This window comes from Sprattus sprattus (genome assembly GCF_963457725.1).
Source record: "Sprattus sprattus genome assembly, chromosome: 17".
Lineage (NCBI taxonomy): Eukaryota > Metazoa > Chordata > Actinopteri > Clupeiformes > Clupeidae > Sprattus > Sprattus sprattus.
The window spans coordinates 26,745,400-26,764,748 of NC_137915.1; the positions used below are offsets into that span (position 1 = coordinate 26,745,400).

General features: G+C 42.0%; 2 protein-coding genes across 2 annotated transcripts in view; one reads left to right on the plus strand and one right to left on the minus strand.

Moving 5' to 3' along the window:
* smchd1 (structural maintenance of chromosomes flexible hinge domain containing 1) overlaps positions 1–15,770 on the minus strand; it is a gene marked incomplete at its 5' end in the record, with an annotated part of 31,351 nt that extends 15,581 nt beyond the window's left edge. Inside the window, 29 exons of the mRNA XM_080854988.1 lie at positions 1–53; positions 215–300; positions 620–765; positions 1,323–1,556; positions 1,671–1,805; positions 3,847–3,986; positions 4,133–4,205; positions 4,299–4,389; positions 4,615–4,759; positions 5,427–5,546; positions 5,653–5,730; positions 5,964–6,077; positions 6,533–6,615; positions 6,722–6,828; positions 6,980–7,093; positions 7,805–7,930; positions 8,239–8,310; positions 8,489–8,672; positions 8,789–8,906; positions 9,245–9,458; positions 10,063–10,141; positions 10,325–10,491; positions 11,768–11,887; positions 12,107–12,221; positions 12,337–12,470; positions 12,559–12,641; positions 12,802–12,960; positions 13,387–13,462; positions 15,576–15,770. The exon at positions 1–53 is cut by the window's left edge and continues 66 nt beyond it. Coding sequence (XP_080711114.1) covers positions 1–53; positions 215–300; positions 620–765; positions 1,323–1,556; positions 1,671–1,805; positions 3,847–3,986; positions 4,133–4,205; positions 4,299–4,389; positions 4,615–4,759; positions 5,427–5,546; positions 5,653–5,730; positions 5,964–6,077; positions 6,533–6,615; positions 6,722–6,828; positions 6,980–7,093; positions 7,805–7,930; positions 8,239–8,310; positions 8,489–8,672; positions 8,789–8,906; positions 9,245–9,458; positions 10,063–10,141; positions 10,325–10,491; positions 11,768–11,887; positions 12,107–12,221; positions 12,337–12,470; positions 12,559–12,641; positions 12,802–12,960; positions 13,387–13,462; positions 15,576–15,770 — 3,561 coding nt within the window. The remainder of the gene's footprint in view (positions 54–214; positions 301–619; positions 766–1,322; positions 1,557–1,670; positions 1,806–3,846; positions 3,987–4,132; positions 4,206–4,298; positions 4,390–4,614; positions 4,760–5,426; positions 5,547–5,652; positions 5,731–5,963; positions 6,078–6,532; positions 6,616–6,721; positions 6,829–6,979; positions 7,094–7,804; positions 7,931–8,238; positions 8,311–8,488; positions 8,673–8,788; positions 8,907–9,244; positions 9,459–10,062; positions 10,142–10,324; positions 10,492–11,767; positions 11,888–12,106; positions 12,222–12,336; positions 12,471–12,558; positions 12,642–12,801; positions 12,961–13,386; positions 13,463–15,575) is intronic.
* Positions 15,771–16,479: 709 nt separating this feature from the next.
* mettl4 (methyltransferase 4, N6-adenosine) lies at positions 16,480–19,349 on the plus strand (the record flags this gene model as incomplete). The annotated part of the gene is made up of 8 exons (XM_080854873.1): positions 16,480–16,713; positions 16,953–17,021; positions 17,108–17,447; positions 17,574–17,643; positions 17,810–17,984; positions 18,122–18,228; positions 18,318–18,409; positions 18,909–19,349. 8 exons carry the CDS (start codon positions 16,480–16,482, stop codon positions 19,046–19,048), a joined length of 1,227 nt encoding a protein of 408 aa, XP_080710999.1. The 3' UTR covers positions 19,049–19,349.

Here is a 19,349-nt window from a genome sequence, read left to right on the forward strand (position 1 = left end):
TTCTGCCGTCAAAGCATCCGTCTTATTGCCATACTGATCCGTCAGCTCTAGAACTGAGTAGAGATGAGCAGCATTCAATTGAATATATTTCAATACAGGGGAAAAGTGATTGTCAATGATCAAAAACATAAGCCTGAAGGAAGGCTTCGTCGTCTCGATTGGTTGAAAACACATCTGTGATAAATGAGTGCGAAGGTCACATGTTCAGACTTACTGATGTTTCCTGCTAGCGCCTCTCCTAGCCTGACGGACGTCTCTTTCAAGATCACCTTCAGGCACTCCGGCTCATCTGGGCGAGGCCTGCATGTGCAGGCACACACACCGAATACCAATAAAATGCATCCATAGATGAGCCCACAATGCCGTTGTTATGGGGGGAGGATGGAAGGGTAGGATAATAGAAAGACAAATATAATAAATGACTTAAATGGCCATTTGTGACATTTGGCAGGGTACCATCATACAATGGAGGTAGCAAACGGACAACATGTGGACCATGTGAATACAACCTAGCAGGTCTAACCACCACCAACAGATCAGCATGTGTGTCCTCGCACAGAACTTCCAATATCATAACTAATAGTTCTGTGAGAGCCATGTGAGGAGGCGGGCCACTCACACTATGATGAAGGAGGTCTCCACTGAAGGCTGGCCCTTGAGTGCCACCTGGTAGAACTGCTCGCCCTGTGCCAGCGTGGGCACACAGACAGGGGGCAGACGGCCCTGGTCCACATCTGCACTCTTCAGGTTGGCGCTCCAGTTCACCTGAGGAGAGACGGTGAAAACACACATCAGCCACAAACACATCATACATCATGCTGACTGACTAGTGAACATCTCCTGTTTGAGTTTGGCTGGCTGTGTTTGAGTTTATCTGAAATTGAAACGTTTCTTACAAACTGGCAAGTGGGTACCCAGCTCTCAGTCAGAGCTAGTGCCAGAAAAAAAAAAAAAAAAAAAAAACACACATTGCTTTTATAGTGCTCAATGATAACAGAACTTGTTCTCAGTGGAAAGTAACAGCTGGGCGATGAGGCCTGTTGCTATGAGACAGCACCTGGGGAGCAGAGAGGCTCAAGGACATGCATTACGTCGTCTTCCAAAACTCAGACAAGTTTAGACAGGAAGGAAAGTGGAGGGAAAGCATTGGTCTCACTGACTGCGTCTCAACGGCAGAATGTTCCAGAATAAACTATCAAAACAAAGAGGAACTCAAAAATTCTGCATATACATTTTTATCTGCACAATAAACTCTAAAAAAAACCCTTCCATTACACTGACTCAGAACAGTGAATATACACACACACACACACACACACAACCTTCATTTTCTGAGACAGCTCTGAGGTGATGGGAATCTCCCGTTCTCCCTCGTCATACAGTCTGTAGAAGAGACTTCCCAGCGTGTCACCAGCGGTCCAATCAATGCGCTCCAAATTCATGATGATCATTGGGGCATCGCCCTGCGTCTCAACCCTGTACACCTCCACACGGGACACACTGCGACTGGGCAGCACACACAGCTTCCGCTCCACACACGCCACTCCCTGGTGATTCTACCACAAACACACACACATTAGTGTGAGATCATCTGTGTGTAAATGGTTCAATGGCTGCAACATGAATAGTGCTAGACTACTAAAGAGCCCAAAAGGACACTGGAGACTTACAGGGAGGTCAAACTTGGCAGTGATGACCCGTTGGGTTCTGAGGCTCTTCAGCTGGAGGGGTTTCCCCAGCAGCTGGCCAACCCCTGTGTTGCTGCAGTCCACAGCCTCCAGTGGCAACTCTGGCACGCCTGCAAACTGCCAACACACGTACATAGAAGATTATAAACAGTCATTCTAAATCCTTTAGAACTTAGATAAACTCGTCATACCCAGCACAAGTTCAAATGTGTATTACTAACAGGCAAGTGGGGACCCAGTTGGCAGAGTGAGTCCCGAATAGACAATACACATACATTGATTATATACTCAAAGTAACCCAAAACTTAAAGAGAGAGAGACAGGCAGGAAAAAGGGGGGAGGCATTTGTCTAGTTGACTGCCTTATATCTCAACTGCGGAAAGTTCCGGTTACAGAATAAAATATCTAAACAGTAAAAGCGCTGACAAACAAAGAAGGATTAAGATAACTCTGCATGTAAAGTTTTATCTGCACAATTAACTAAAAGGAATCCATTACAATACCAGATAAATCAAGATCAAGAGAGACAGAGAAACACACACATATACATGACATATTCCTGATTTTCCGCTTGCACAAATGCACACACACTCTCTGCTTCTCCTTTTTCCAGCCAATTTCAGTCCTTAACTGGTTTTATATACGTAATCTATGTTCTCAGTATAACACTAACTTAGAAAGTAGTCTTGCATGCCAAGTATGACAGCACTGCTTCATGTGTTCCCAACACAAAACGAATGATGCAATGTTTCTGACTACACTTATTTAGGCAGCATTACTAATACAACTCTTGGGAAATCTTCAACCTGGAATAATTCCTCTCTTTAAGTAAAATTAGAAAACGGGGAATCTCAGATTCTGAATTTTGATTCTGATGAAGCCCTGTGCTAGTGAGTATACACACACACACTAGGGTGTGTCCAATAGGGCTGGGCGGTATGACGATACATACCGTGCAGAGACTTGGCTATACCGTTTCAACCGCGGTATACTCTTATTTTGAAATCCAATCGATTTATTTTTAGATAATGAACTCCAGACTATACATCATCCGGCTGATTGTACAGTTACTCGCCAAAACGATAGAAGACATTCCTCCAAAATACCTCTTTAACGATTTTGTTGCCATTTTGTGATTTCCGCTTAGAAAAAATTGTTCTTCAGGCAAATAGACCTTAAAAGTTTCAGGTGTTGCGTAGCAACCCATGACTTGCTGACGTTATATGACCGGACTACTTGCGGAATGATATGAAAGACGTGAATTATTAGAATTATTATTTCCCAGGATGCCTTGCGAACACCTTAGAACCGTCTGACTCCAGAAAAAGAAGTTTACAAATTTAAGTATATCTTCGCAAAAAAAAAATGTGAACACATCGGGATATCAAGCTGATCCTTATGCAAAATAATATTCATTACAGTTGAGAAGAATATGATTGTTAGGAAAAAAAAAAAACGCTATTTCACAAATGTCTGTCTATGCTGCTGAGAGTAGCGGGTAACGTTAACGTCCAATTTCAGAGGTAAAGATTTCAATCCCTTAACACTTCAATGAAGTGGTAGGGTGAAGGGAAGATATTTTCTTAATTTCTTAATTTTTTAATTTTTATACGTGGCCATAGAAGAAAACGTTTTTCTCATCATTATTGCGTTATGAACAAAAATTGAAAAGAACGTTTTTAACACTTGTTCTATCTTTTGAAAGTACATTAAAGAACCACTGAAAGCCACATAAGCACTGGACTAAATGCCACTACATGCACTTTGTTTAAATCTTATTATAAAGATTCAATGGAAACGTTCAGTACAAAGGTGGCCACTATTGCTTAGGCCAAAAGCCTATTGAGGCAGTATTGTTTCTGCAACTTAGTGTTTGTTCAAGGGTCAATAAATAAATGATCTTACTGTATAGCCACTTCATTTAGCCACCGCTGAAGTGTCCTCTTTTTTACAAACTCAAATATGGTCACCCTACGTATAATATACCGTAATATATACCGTAACCATGATATAAAATTACAAATACCGTGATAGAAGATTTTGGCCATATCGCCCACCCCTAGTGTCCATTACTATATAGTAGGCAAGGAGTTCATGGGGAGTAAGTCTCAGTGTGTGTGTGTGTGCATGCGTCGTATACTCTGTGTGCATATGTTACCTGGCAGCACACGATGAGTTTGGGGTGTGCGGTGATGTTCTCAGCCTCGTCCAGCACCTCCACTTTGAACCCGACTGCTGTCCTGTTCTCCACCGTGGTCAGCTCCTCGTCTGGGTGCACCCGCAGCGTGTGGGGAAGTCCTGGTAGCCAACGTGTGTTATGAGTGAAGGAATGTGTTTGTGCATTTACAGTACGTGCATGTCTCCAGCGCCATGGCTTTGAGTATGTCTATGTGTGTGTCTACATGTTCTTTTCTCTATGGGTTGACATGCACACGTGTCCTCACCTGGAAGCATGCTTATCTGGACAGACTGCGAGTCATGCCCGAGGCCTGCTAATACAATCTTCAATGTGTGCACCTGCAAAACAACACCCAATTAAGTAACGGTAAAATTAGAGAGGAATGGACAATGGACGACATGTTTGTAGTTTTCTGATGTCCTCTCCCTCACCTTGGTCTTTAATGAGCCTCTGGCTCTTACACCTTTGATGGTGAATGTGGTTCCATTGACTGCAGTACCTTCATGAGTAACCTCCAGGGTGCTGACACACACACAAACAAACACACACACACACACACACACACACACACACACACACACACACACACACACACACACACACAAACAAACAAGCATTCACACAGTGATATCCACTTATGTATGTTAGTTATGTATAACCACAGGATTATGAGTGAGACAGACTGACAAAGGGAACAGGAGAGAGAGAGAGAGACAGAGAGACAGAGGAAGGTGATGAGGTACATACCTGCATTCCAGTTTTGGTTTTAGGTCAGGCGGTGGGCGGGCCGGGTGGCCAAATTCATCTTTGAGCTCCATCGAGAGAGAGAAGGGCACCCCCACCTGGACAGGAGTGGAAACGCCGCATACTGAGAACGTTTCAGCATCTCCCTCTGTGAGGAAAACAGAAAGAATGCGATCAACCAGATGTAAAATATTCATGTCAAGAGTGCCAGGAGACACTGGAACAGGAGAACCTGGCTTGGCCAAAACACTGTGCCCTTCAATGATAATCCTTATTGCCACTGGGAACAAGACTGTTGCTGATTATTCCTGTACATGTTCAAATAACTAACCGGTCGGACCAATGACCACACAGGTTTCAAGCCAACATTTAGAACAAACAAATACATTTTGACACTGTTGTTTAAACAAAATGTGAAATGACTATTTAAATTAGATTAGAGCTTTCCAACAGATGTTTTGTGAATGTAAGCTTTAGCAAGTTAATTGAGCTCAGTTGTCCCTTCACTGCATTGTACAAACAAATGGAGAGTAGAAATCTACACACAGGAACATAATGGTCAACAAAGCAGAAGGGAAAAGATCTGTTGGAAGACTGTCCGCTGCCCAAGGTCACTCTGTGCAGCCAGTACCCACTATGTGTATTTTGTCTTCCAAATAAAACTCAGATGCTAACAGCATACTAGACAAAATATAGAACAATACAATCAAAATGGAAAGAGAACCATTTTTGACAGATTTTGAGTAAGGACTCAACAATTAAGTTAATACGTCTAGTTAATACATTAGACTGCGCTTGTGCTCTTTGCTAAGTACCTGTTAAGGTGAAGTTGAGAGTGTAGCTAGGCAGTTGCTTGCCAGCCCACACACTTGTGTTGTTCTCGTTAAGTATGGTCTGCAGATGGAGCGTGTACTTCCCCAGCTTGTTCAGATTTTCTGGAAAAACACAAACAACCATCATCATGACGCATTTGTATTAATACATAAGATGTGTACTTTATAAGAAGTTGTTCTTTAAAAGGTAGAGAAAGCAATGATTTACCCATTTTTCTAAACCAGTAGTCCCATTTGGCTGAGTGCACACCTATGTGGGAATTTGTTTGGATGTCTCCTTTGGGGGCTAAAAAGAGATGACAGATACATGTCAGACAGACAGACAGACAGACAGACAGACAGACAGACAGACAGACAGAATCCACTGCCAGGTGTACTCAAACACAGCCTCAGACAGACAGACAGACACACAGACACACAGACAGACACACAGGCGTACTCAAACATAGCCTCAGTCAGACACACAGACACATAGGCGTACTCACAGCCAGGCCAAAATGATAAACCAATTTAACTCACAGTGCCAAATGACTTTGAGCTCCATGAGAAACCTCCGGCCAGCACCATTACCGGACACAGGCAGCTTGGAGATGGACTCGCCTTTCTTATTCAGGATCTCCACTTGGATGGGCCCTGTGCCAAAACATCACTGCACTTACTCAGGGGAACACAGAACAGAACACCACTGCACTTACTCAGGGAAAAACAGAGAACACCACTGCACTTACTCAGGGAAAAACAGAGAACACCACTGCACTTACTCAGGAAAAAACAGAGAACACCACTGCACTTACTCAGGGGAACAGAACACCACTGCACTTACTCAGGAAAAAACAGAGAACACCACTGCACTTACTCAGGGGAACAGAACACCACTGCACTTACTCAGGAAAAAACAGAGAACACCACTGCACTTACTCAGGAAAAAACAGAGAACACCACTGCACTTACTCAGGGGAACAGAACACCACTGCACTTACTCAGGGGAACAGAACACCACTACACTTACTCAGGGGAACAGAGAGCGAAAGAAAGCGCTTGAGAGGGACACACACAGTGAGAAAGACGGAGCACTTATTTGAGTTTACCCATTGGAGTGCCAGCAGGCTTAGCTGCATAGTCTGCCCATGGGTTTTCTTCTGGCCAGGTGATCTTCAGTTCTATGGGGAGCCTGAGCGAAAAAAAGAAGAAACAGGACAAGGCATAATTATCCTCACACACTTTACATCTAATACAACATGCACACAATAGCTGGTTAAAAATATCAAATATCTCACTTTGCTAGTTCATCTTCAATGTTCTTCTTGATACTTGCTGTAGTAGCCTGCCTGTCAATCTTGAAGATAGGAATGGTTCGAACTTCATCATACAGCTCCTTTGGTTGCTATGAATTGACAGAAAGAAGAAAAAAAAACAATGACACAGGTGACCAGGGGTACTGATGACGGCAGCACTACACACAGAGAGAGCTTTGATGAGGACTATGCTATGGAGAAAGCATAGCATATATCACTGAATGCGAGCCCCTTCCTCACCATGGCGATCTGGACATAGCCCCCTGTGGCGAAGACATCGGCCTCGTGGTCTCCATACAGCAGGAACTCCTTTATGGTGCCGAACAGCACAGGAAGTGTCTTCACAGACTTTACCTGAGGAAACCAGGACATGATGGCCAGTGAGCAAACACATTCCAATGTTCAAAGAAAAATTATGTTTGGTGTGACTACTGACTTCTGATTTATGGTAAGCATGGCCTTTAAAAAAGAACCATATTAAAAAAAAAGTCAAAAAGCTTATTTTTTTTGTCTCACAAGAATAGATCAGAACATACTTGTCAGCTAAATACTTGTCAAAGTACTTAAGGTGTTTTAGGAAAATATAATGCAAGATGTTCTGGATGTCTCCCATCATCTACCATTTTTTAAAAGCAATGCTGTCTGCTGCAAAGACCCTAGATTTATGGCCCATCTGGTTTTAGACTAGCACCCAAACACATCCTTCTTACCCAGCAAGGACACCCTCCAATCCTGCAGCAATCTGAGACCAGAAGCAATAAAATAGGAAGACACAAGAAGTGCCATTCATGGGAAGTCGCCATGTTGTTCTTAATCATCATATCGTGTTAAATGGTTGAAAACTCTGCTGTACCAAATAAAACATTAGCACAGCACAGCCCCGAAGCCAAACATTTGGTTCTAACAACATTTCGTCTTGGCACACTATCTGATTAGTTCTGGTCTGAGACCGATTGTTTGAGTGTGCTTGTGTGTACTGAGGCATTTTTGTAGTGGTGTTAGTGTTGTGACAGTCTCCTCAAGTGTACTACATTGCTGAGTCCCTTCAGGACGCAGGAGGCTCACATGTTGGCCAGCTTTGTACATCTTGCCATCCCATTTGATGGAGCTGAATCGCGCCCAGGGATGCTGGAGCTTTTTGGTGCTGACATCTAAGCGGGTGGTCACACCCTGGAATCCCATGAATTTGATCTGCACACACACACACACACACACACACACACACAGACACACACACACACACACACACACACACACACACACACAAAATTAGTTCAGGGCATTTCTCAATAGATATGATCAAATCTACTTCCAGGACAAATATACAGCTTTATTTTATAAAAAAATAAAACAAATGTACAAATTAAAAACAGGTCAATATGTACAAAACTGACTAACTCTACAGAAGTAATGAATAGAACACATATTGAGAAACATTCTCCCATGAGTTTAAACTACATCATGCTGTACATTTATTTTGTCTAAACACACAGACACACCTGCTTATCGTAGCGCTCATGACATTCCTTCAGCCAAGCAGTGAACTCCCGTTGAATCTTAACTCTCTGGTCCTGAGGAAAAGAGTAGACACAAAAGAAGGCATAGCAACTACACCAGAGCGACAGGAATCATGACTGCTTCTATAAATGACAGCTTTGTTCTAGCAATAAGCAGTGTCCACTGACAGCATGATAAGGAACGCGAATTGTGTCAGTTATGTGTGCCAGAGTGTTTACGTGGGTATATTACCTGGCCATTGATGACACGTGTGAAGATGGTCTCTCTGTCGCGCAGCTGCAGCTCCAGGTCCATGAAGGTGAGCTTGTTGGTGCTGACGGGGAAGCAGTCATTGGTGAACAGAACACCTGACATCCGATTATAACACTCTGCTGGCACCGCGCCGGCTTTCTTAGGGCAGGCACACCACTCAAACCTGTTTCAAGTAACCACACATTTACACACACACTATATTAATATCAGACTCTCACAGTCATGTTCAGGCTGTATGAGGTTGTCTATATTAATATCAGACTCTGATTGAACGCTTACTCAGATACAGTGGTGTAAGGAATCAGCCTGCCATTCCAGAAGCACTCAAAGACAGGCCTCTTGCCCCGACCCTCTGGGTTCAACACTAAAGACTCATCATCTTCTTCATCGGGAGGTCCTACAAACACACACACACAATAGACTGTTACAATATAGTATGCACTTGTGCCATATCCAAGTATGAGATAGTCATGTATTACCTGCTGAAGTGCTTTCGTTGTTTTGTAGTTCTGGCTTTTCATTGCCATTACTTACATCATCATGCATTCTCAATAAACCTTCTGTGAGGAAAAACAGGCGCAAGGAATACTATGTGCGTGACAAATTAATGCTATTAACAGAACTACACAATATTAACCATTAACTGTTATCTGACAACTCCCTATACCAACACCCTCACAAACAGCACATTCCCCTGTTGCGTCTGCTTCGTGCCTGTTAAAGTGTGTCTGTCACCTGGGCTGGCGTAGGGGTCCTGGGGGTAGGTCTCACGGTCGTACAGGAACGGGTGGTACCTAATGAGCCCCTCTACGACGGCGTCTCCCTGGGCCTGGGCCCGGAACTCAAAGGATGCCGAGCTGGAGTTTATGTAGAGTGTCTGCATGTCGTTGTCTATGTCGCGCAGGTTCACAAGACGTGGCTGTTTACCAGACTTCTCCACCAGGGAGATCTAAGAAGAAAGAAACAAATGGACTGATAAATAAACAAGTGAGTGACTATAGCGCACACACACAGACACACACAGACACACACACACACACACACACACACACCACACACACACACACACACACACACACACACACACAAAGCTCTGATACTGTACTTATTCAATGGATCAGGTACACTTTGAAGTAAACTCAACAACTTGTTAGGAAGGGAAATCATTTAAAATGTTCATAATATATGTACAAAAATCTGGGACAGTCACACTGAAGGATTTGAAAACTGCACAATGCAATTCAGAGATGTTGCCAATCCTGAGCTGAACTGCTCCTACAATCCCCTATGATTAGGCCTACTTGGAGGGGGAAATGTCCCCTTAAATTAAAAAAATGTGTTGGAATGTTGTGGTGATGAGAGCAACTCATTTTACACAAGACCTCCAAGACACATATGATGTGATGAATTGTGAACGTCACTATGTGCTCACATGGCTTGATATGTGACAGAGCGAAAGAGCCTCACTGAATGACTACATCTGTAACATACTGCACAAATATTCCCACTAAATTGAACTAGAAGTGACACTATCAAAACCACACACGCAGTACCTGAATGTCAACATCGGACTCTCTGGATTGTCTCACATCATTCCCATGGATACCATGTACATAATAATGATAGATGTGCCTGTGAGAAACAAGAACAAAGGCATCAGCTTCACACAAAAGACAAGAACTCTTCAAAAGAAGTACGACACAACGAGTCAGGACTCACTTGAGTCTGTGTATCTGGTGGTGTATAATCAGCATAGACGCTTACACGTGTGTATGATTCAGTGTGCGTATGTGTGGTTGTGTGACTGTGACTCACGCCAATTCTCTCGTCCACAAATGAAACTGCTGTTTGAGGTAGGTGATGTGGTCTGACTGGATACCAGTGATGACCACGGCAGTGAAACTCTCTTTGCCTTCCTCCTCAGTGATAAGTGCCTGCAGATAGAGCTCTTCCTCGGCCACAATATGGGCATGGTCCCCGGGCTGAAAGGGGGGCAAACACAAACAGACTCATGAAAGGACGTTCAGACAGGAGCAGCACTGAGTGGACAATACATGACAACATTCTCAACAGGTTGGCAAGCCCGGTCAGATGGTGTCAAATGTGGAATTGACTGTGAAAAGTCAAACGGGAAATATCATGGAAACCGTGATTGAGTAAATGATTATGTGTGTGTGTGTGTGTGTGTGTGTGTGTGTGTGTGTGTGTGTGTGTGTGTGTTTGTGCCTTGTGCCAAGGTTATGTCCAACCCCTTCTTTGCTAAGTTGAGGTCACTTTGACTTCAGAGTTCTGCTGTTTAATTTGTCTGGTATCCAATATGCTTTCTTCCAGATGGATTCAAACTTTTAAATAAACATGTAGTATTACTCCTAATATTCCTAATTAATATGTAGTGGGCTGCTTCAGGAGGGTGTCTCAGTATGACTGACAGTCACATCCAACATGCCACTAGTTTACACTATCAAAGATGAATCTATGGGTCCTGCAGTTGGTGTACCCTCTTTGCCACATCCTCTCTGAATGAACATGAATGAAAATCCACATTTTCAAATCTTGCCATGTTTATTTTAGTCCCCTTGTTTTTGGGGAATTACTTGTTTTATGTTCTGTTTGGTGGATCAAGAGAACATGATGACATCATAATGAAACTGGGGTTTCCTAGTGTAATTACTCTTGCAGTCCTTCTGCTCTTTAGCCATCTCTGAGGTCTCACTTCTGCTTTTAAAAAGATCCCTTGTTTCTTAGATTCATTAAGATTTTATATATCTTTATATCTTATCTTATATCTTAAAGGCACCCAGTGCAACTTTATGTAAACATTCAATGAAAAATAAACATTCAATTTCTAGTCTTTTTTACACATAGTAAGTTTCAATAACTCCATACCATTACATATCGACATTCAAGGAGCAAAGATGAGACGTCGTTGTGTGGTGAGAACTGATAGAAAATCGTAAACAACAACAATCGCCGGTGGGGAGAGGCCATTTTTCCATTGACTGGAATCCTACTTTATTTATTGTAGGTAACAAAAAATAAAGAAAATGGCGGCGATTGTTGTTGTTATCGATTTTCTATCAGTTCTCACCACACAACGAGATCTTATCTTTGCTCCTTGAATGTCGATATGTAATCGTATGGAGTTATTGAAACTTGTGCAAAAAAGACTAGAAATTGAATGTTTATTTTTAAGCCTCGAAAGTTGCACTGGGTGCCTTTAACAGGTTGATTGATTCATCTGGAAATTCTTAGACACACCTTCCTGTTCCTGATTACGCCGCAGTATATGTCCTCCTTGTTTTTTTCCTTCCGCTCAAAGTCTTCTTTGGACATGACAAACTCGTGCACATCGGGGGAAGATGCTGGCTTGGTTATTATCTGAAACAGCAAAGTTAGTTTAGAATGGAAATTGACATGCCTTTACAAAGGTTAACATTAAAAGACACAAAATAAATATCATAAAACTCATATGATACGGTGAATTACACTACACAAATGTCAAAAGATTGTTGCTGAGTAAATATGAATGAGAACATCAACACAAATGTCTATTCAGCGCAGGTTTGTTCAATGATCTTCTCTGTGACGAAGGCTCACCCGTGCAGACTCGCCTATGTAGAACACTGCCTGCTTCCCTCCCACACCAAAAAACGAGATGTCACTGTTGAGACTCCGAGGGACTGGAGCAGGCCGCACATATCCTGAGTGATCACTAGTTCCACACATAAACACACAATAAAAAACATCAAATACATCAATACATCAAACACACTTCTAGTCCTTGCCTCTGCATTTACATAGTGCAGGACCTGATGTGCTGGTGTTACCTGTGGAAGGTGCTGTTGTCCCGATTGAACTTGGACAGTCTGTACACAGCCCAGTTATTCAGCTGCTTTGAGGTCATCCCACAGCCATTATCACGTACCACCACTGCATGTTTACCCTGGCTTTCATCAAACAACTGACACAGACATACACAAGAAAAGGAATGTGAAAAATAGACCAGACAAAATACTAGTACAATAATAGGATGTTTAACACCCACTCACCAGCCGGATATCAATGTTTCGGGGTCCTTCTTTGTTGGCAGTAGCTGAGAGAGAATTGTCGACAAGCTCGGCAAAAGCATAGGCTACAAAGACAAAGAATCACCAGAAGGCCAATACAGGGTTATCTTTTTACATCTGCTTCTGTACAGCACTGATATCAACTTAAATTGACAAAAATGTTCAACGACAACGAAATCAACGACCGATCATTATAGCTAGACAGTGGAATCTGTGCATTCTTACGGAGTGACTTCTGGCCCTCGCTGGCGTAGTACTCATACATGCCACTCTGCACCAGCGTGTAGTAGTGGGGCACGTATGAGATATGCTCTTGGGTTGCTGCTGGCAACTCCTGGTCTGCAGTGCGCAAAAGCTGCAGTGTGATTTCATCATCCAGTTCATCTGAAATGGCATATATTGCATTATTGACAGATTTAAATGATCAATGTCATATTTGCAAAACACATTCATTCACTATTGTCATTAAAGAGTAATATTATATATTGTGAATCACAATGAACCATAGCACCAGATGAATGCCATCTGTAACATCTGAAATAATATGCAATAGCTCCTGTCTTGCAGAAGCCTCTCGTGATCCTACACCACTGAAAGTGGAGAAACAAATAGACAAAAGCCTTCCACCCAGGAGGTGGGGGAAGGTCTTAAAATTGAAATCCACTAATCAAGCACTATATATTTGAATTTACAAAGGGAAGGCATTATGTTATGGATAATTTATAGCACAAATAACAAGTTGCTTCCATGATGAATATCATTTTAAAAGGTAGCAAGTTGGACAGACCTAAACTTTTACATAATACTCACCAAATATGTGGTCATCAATTACTCTGCGGTCTGTTGTAGTCAAAATAAAGGTTTCCTTTTCAGCAACAGAAAATGTCTGCAAGACAGTTATTTCAATTAGTGCACAAGACAGACTTTGTTAGCAAAACTTTGAAATTAAGCAACCATCTGAGTAATATACAGTTTTAACCACCAGGGAGGTCAACTGAGGTCAAGGCTTCTTTTAAAACACCAAGGATAATGATATATCAAATCATATCAAATCAAATAATAATTTATACCACAATACAGAAAGACTACAGATGTAAGGTTAACTAATGTATTTGAGATGAAGCTGTAGCACAAAGGGCCACCACAGAATCATAAGGAATGTTCTGATCAGTATTGAGGTCATGCATTCTTGCTAGCGGAGTTCCAACTGTGATATATTAGACTAATCTTCACTAGAAACATTTGAGCAGCGAAGAAACAGAAGTCTCAACAAATTAAATGTATTGACAAATTGAATTGTGAAATATCAAGAGTAACATGAGTATAGCACTTTAAGTCTAATGCCTCAAATTGTGCTTTGTGGCTAAACATAATGGGATATATGTTGATAAGTAGGCAGTCATTGTTTTCTACAAAATAGGTTGGTACAGAAAGAGTTCAGCCACTCTTATTGACTTCAATTTAATTCCCCCTGTAGGGAGGTGCATGGAGGAGTGCAAGAGTCCCAACCATTGGTGTCAATAAACTATTTCTGTTTTCTGTATTCTGGCTCTCCCTCTCCTCTGCTCAAGGTTGCCCTTTATCTGAGTCAAGTCTGGCACATCCTGACTCTTCTAAACTCAGCCTGTGGCGCTTTAGTGGAAACCCCCTTTTGGTTCCAGGGAGTTCCTTGTGCTCTTTATGATATGAAATAGTAATCCAAAAAGCTATTCAATACATCCATTATAATTAACAAAGGGCTGCCCTAATTGTACATTCATCTTCATGTCATTCTGCTGATGGACATGAGGACAGTTTGGTGGTCATCAGGACTTTGGATGCTCAAGTTGCTCTTGATTAACCATGGAGTGTAACTCTCAAGGGCTGTTTCAGCATTTCACTCAAGGTTTGAGTGGGATTGGAGCTGCACATCTGTATACCTTTCTCTGTATTGGGGTACATCTTTTTGAATTATGGTGGCCTAACCCAGGGGTCTCAAACACAAATGACCTGCAGGCCACTTACGAGATGGTCTTCTTAAAAGGGGCCCAGTGCAATAGGGGATGAGCTAAAATGTATAATGCATTTCTTCTGTGGCATCAAAACTGTCATTAATACCCCTGACAAACATAGCTGCGCATTGTCATTCAGCCCATCTCGGGTTTCGCATGTGGATTTTTCTTGAAACTGCCGATGGTCCTAGACAACTTTTCTTGTTTGCTTTCTAAAGAGACATGTTTGCTTACATTTGCAGTTAAGTGACAGCTATCTAGCTAGCTTAAGGTGCTTGCGAGGAATTACTCTAATGTTTGCCTGGTAACGGTTAGCTATTTTGATGGGCTGACCCAGGGCAGCCTTAAATGCTTCGCAATTAATGTAGTCTACAACGAAACGTAGAAGTGATATGCGAGCTGAATCTCATTACAAATGTACAACAATCAAGGGACCGCTCCAAACTGTCTCGTGGGACGGTACTTCGAGACCCCTAGCCTAATTAAATGCATTTTCACAGCACAACAAGTTCACTTCCGCAGCTTATACAAATATGAATTAGTAGTCAGCAGTCACATCTGTTACATTATCTGGTTATAATTAATGCAGAGTTAAACTGCAGCTAGCTAACGTTAGCTGTTTTGGCAACATTAGACAGGTCAATAACATTACCTATGATTGCTAACGTTAATTGGTAAAGTGGGGTTTACTTAGTTCTGTATAAATAAGGTCACCTAAGGAAAGTTTTCCTAAGGAAACTTCACCTTACCTCGGCATGACAAAGCTTTACGTTACATAGGCTAAGTAACGTTAACTTTCTACCTAACATTAACTCGCATTGCATTGCCCCCTCTCCCATCAATCCATTTACCTATCGTTTACGGTTTTACAAGTGGTCAAATAGCTTCCCATGTTGTTTATCATTATGCATAGCTATGAATTACATAACATGAGCAAGACATTTTATTTCCATGTTAACTAGTAAGCTAGATAGCTGGCTAGTAACAAGCTAACCTAGGATAACATACCTTCGATACATCTTGAAGGAACCCTTCAAAATCCTTCCCTGTCGCATCCACGACATGCTCGGTGACTTGTTTGCTCTCAGGACGACAATCAAGCACTCTCATTTTTCTGTGGGAACTCGCTAATAACTCAGAGGAAATGTTTTTCTGACATAGTTTCAAACCCGTCGTTTGGGTATGTGACCGCATCTCCGCCATGATTCTTCCCTCTCTTTCTGCTGCGCGAATGGTGAGGAGTCTCGCTGACGTTTGCTAAGTTAGCTGGCTAGCCATGGCTCTCTTCGCTAGCTAGTTAGTTAGTTAGGCAACGTTAGTGCAGGAGATAACTTTCAACGGTACAACGCAGAATGGTAACAGTTTAGGGGGGGGAAATTAGCTTTATTAGCTAGGTTAGCGATATATTTACATTATTTGATAAGTAAGCCACCAGCCACAACAGCCCTCGAAGACATGCAAGGGTCCTGATGCTACATGTTTATAGAGACATTATAAGGGAGTTTAACGTTACATTATACAATAACTTCTAATTATAGTGGTAGTTCAGATATGGTCTCGTTTTGTAAGTACCATAAAGCTACCACAGGAGCTTGAGCCAAGAGTGTGAAGAAGTTCTGCCAGATTGGTTGAACCCAATAACTTCTCTACTAGCTAAAGTTGGCCAACAGTGTAGTTAACAGTGACAGTCTGGTAAACTGGTAAAGTTGACTACGCGCAGATGTTTGTCAGACACACCCTCCTTGGGCTAGCTACGTCATTTAAGCGCCTTGAAACATGGTAGTAGCACTAGCTAGCTAACATGCTATCAATGTATTCAAGTTACCAATTCGTTTCTCACAGACATAAAGGTTTACTTTAAAATATTTACGTTAAGTTCTTGTCAAATCGATTATCTACTTCAATCCTGTCAATGTCTGTGATAGCGTCCGATTCTCGCGGCTGGCTCTTGGACTCGCAGTCTTTCATTAATGTGAATTACTGTAACCTCGCAAGTGATAGTTGCATGCAACGGGGTGCAACGTATCGTTTTAAAAAAGAGTATTTTCACATTTTTAAGCCATATATTACTTCTAAAACCACGCCAGAGAATGTGGGAACGAAAACACCGGAGGATGACCTGAAAATCCTTTGTGGTGACAAGAAGGTGAGATTTGCTGAAACTAATGAGAGTTCAGAATGCATTATCAATATCTTTTGATTTGATTAGTCGGATCAGCAAATTCTCAAACTTTAGGTAATTGTTTTAATAGCCTTTGTACCAATTGACTGCATATTGAACTAAGGCATTAACGATCACGTTAGTGCTATTTGGGACATTAACCATTCTTTATTACGCTTTGATGAGTATAACGTGACATCACAGTTATTCTATACCCCCTTCAGAGGAAAGGAAGAAAACGCAAACGAGATCTGAATCAGGGTGAGCTTGATTCCCAAGTCTACCATGAAAAGGTAAGGTGCACCTGAATATGTGAACTTATATCTGTCGGCTTTACCTGCCTGCTTATAATTTAAAATACATTTTAAATTGATTTTAGATTAGACCGCTGGTTCAAGAGGGCACTCGATCTTTAGTGGAGGTTGGGCAATCTCTTGGATACCTGACAGGTAAAGCTCCTGAGGGGGCAACAAAGACAATTACACCTCAGGAATGTCACCTGGCGGCCATGTGTGATATGGCCAAGTCATTGCCTGTCGATGGTTCCGTGGCCCTCCAGTCGATCTCCGGAGAAGAAGCACTGGACTTGTTTTCTAGAGTAACAGAGAATCGATTTGACCACAGTTGTGAGGTGCCACTGATGGGAGAACGCTACCTCCTTCCTGGCCGTAGCCGTTTCCTTCTCTCTGATATTACACGCACGCAGCCCCTCGTGAACTGTGAGTATGTAGGCTACACAGTGTAAATTAGTTAATAAAACTTGGTGTGAAATATTCTTTATAGCAGTCATTAAAGTTAGAGGATAAAGTGATACAAAATAGTAAAAACTGGTATGCGGGATTCAGGTGGGGAGAAGTTTGACCTTATTGTTCTGGATCCACCCTGGGAGAATAAGTCTGTGAAAAGAAGCAGTCGGTAAGTAGCACTGATCATTTATTTAAGGTATAAGATACACCTCTAGCTGATAGAAGGATTGATGTTTTAATTATGGAATGTTTTTTCACTTCTTGTATTACTGAAATAACTGTATCATAAAAGTTAACACACAACAACTTTCAGATGTATTTTCTATGGTTGACAGATACAGCTTCCTCCCTTCCTCTCAGCTCAAACAACTTCCAATCCGTCTCATAAGTTCACCTGAGTGTTTGGTGGTTACCTGGGTAACAAACCGCCCCAGACACCTGCGTTTTGTCAGAGAGGAGCTGTACCCTCATTGGGGAGTAGAACTTCTTGCAGAGTGGCTTTGGGTGAAGGTAATTAAATAGTCAAATGAACATGTCCCAGTAAGGAATTACCTTTGGGCCATTTTATGGTTTGTCTCAGATTCCTTTTTTACTAATGCTTTTGTGTTCCTGTGGTCACACTAAATAAATGTTGTCCGTTACTGTAGGTTACTCAGGCTGGCGAGTTTGTGCTTCCTTTAGACTCTCCACATAAGAAGCCCTATGAAGTTTTGCTGCTGGGGAGATACCACTGTGATCAAAATGTCACAACCAGGTACAGAAAGTGGGTTTTAAGGAATGCTTTCTCCCCATGTCTATGAATGCTTGTCTTCATTTGTGTTTGTGTGCACCTCTTGATTGCAGTACCTTGAGCAAATGTGAGGCTCCTCTTCCAGATCAGCGACTGATTGTCAGCGTTCCTTCAGCTCTGCATTCCCACAAACCCTCTCTCTCAGGTACTTTACTGGGCATTCCCACAAACCCTCTTTCTCAGGTACTTTACTGGGCATTCCCACAAACCCTCTTTCTCAGGTACTTTACTGGGCATTCCCACAAACCCTCTTTCTCAGGTACTTTACTGGGCATTCCCATTCTTTGGGACATGTAAGCACATGGTGTTCATCTGGTTATCAGGCGTTTTATTGCCTATTGTCTATTATCTTTTAGATTTACAAAATGTATGTTTCTCTATCTCTCTCTCTCTATATATATATATATGAGAGAGTGAGATAGGGAGATATGGAGTATAACGTGAGGGACCTAACACTGAAAAGTAAAAGCTGCACATCAAACAAACAGACTTGGAAAGGGGTGTAAAGCAAGCACACTCATGCAAACATGGCATGCTAATTGACATCACATAGTGGTATGGGTCTGGAAATTATATCAGTATGCAACATTTTCATAGTGTACTATACTGTATGTGGTAATGGTTTCTTCTGTTTTTTTTCATAGCTGTGCTTAAACCTTATATTAGACCAAATGCCAAATGTCTGGAGATGTTTGCACGCAGTCTTCACTCAGGCTGGACCAGTTGGGGAAATGAAGCTCTCAAGTTTCAACATATCAGCTACTTCACTAAGGATACAGATTAGTTACACCTACACCCTACAAGGCAGTGACATTTCCTCAGTCGGCCAACTTTAGCACAATTCAAGCATCGGAGGATATCTGTATAGATTAGAACATTACAGAGGAATGCAATCCTTGTCAGTCATCTAGCCTTGTGCACGGTCCTTGGGAGGTCTGTGTGAAGTGAACCAATACGTGATTGATTTGCAGTACCAACTTCATAGAGGAATAAGGCCCTCCCTGTTTCACCTCTGTCTCCCTTTAGAGCCCAAGTTCTCTATGACCATGTCACCTTTTAATACTTAGGAGTTTAATACTCATGAC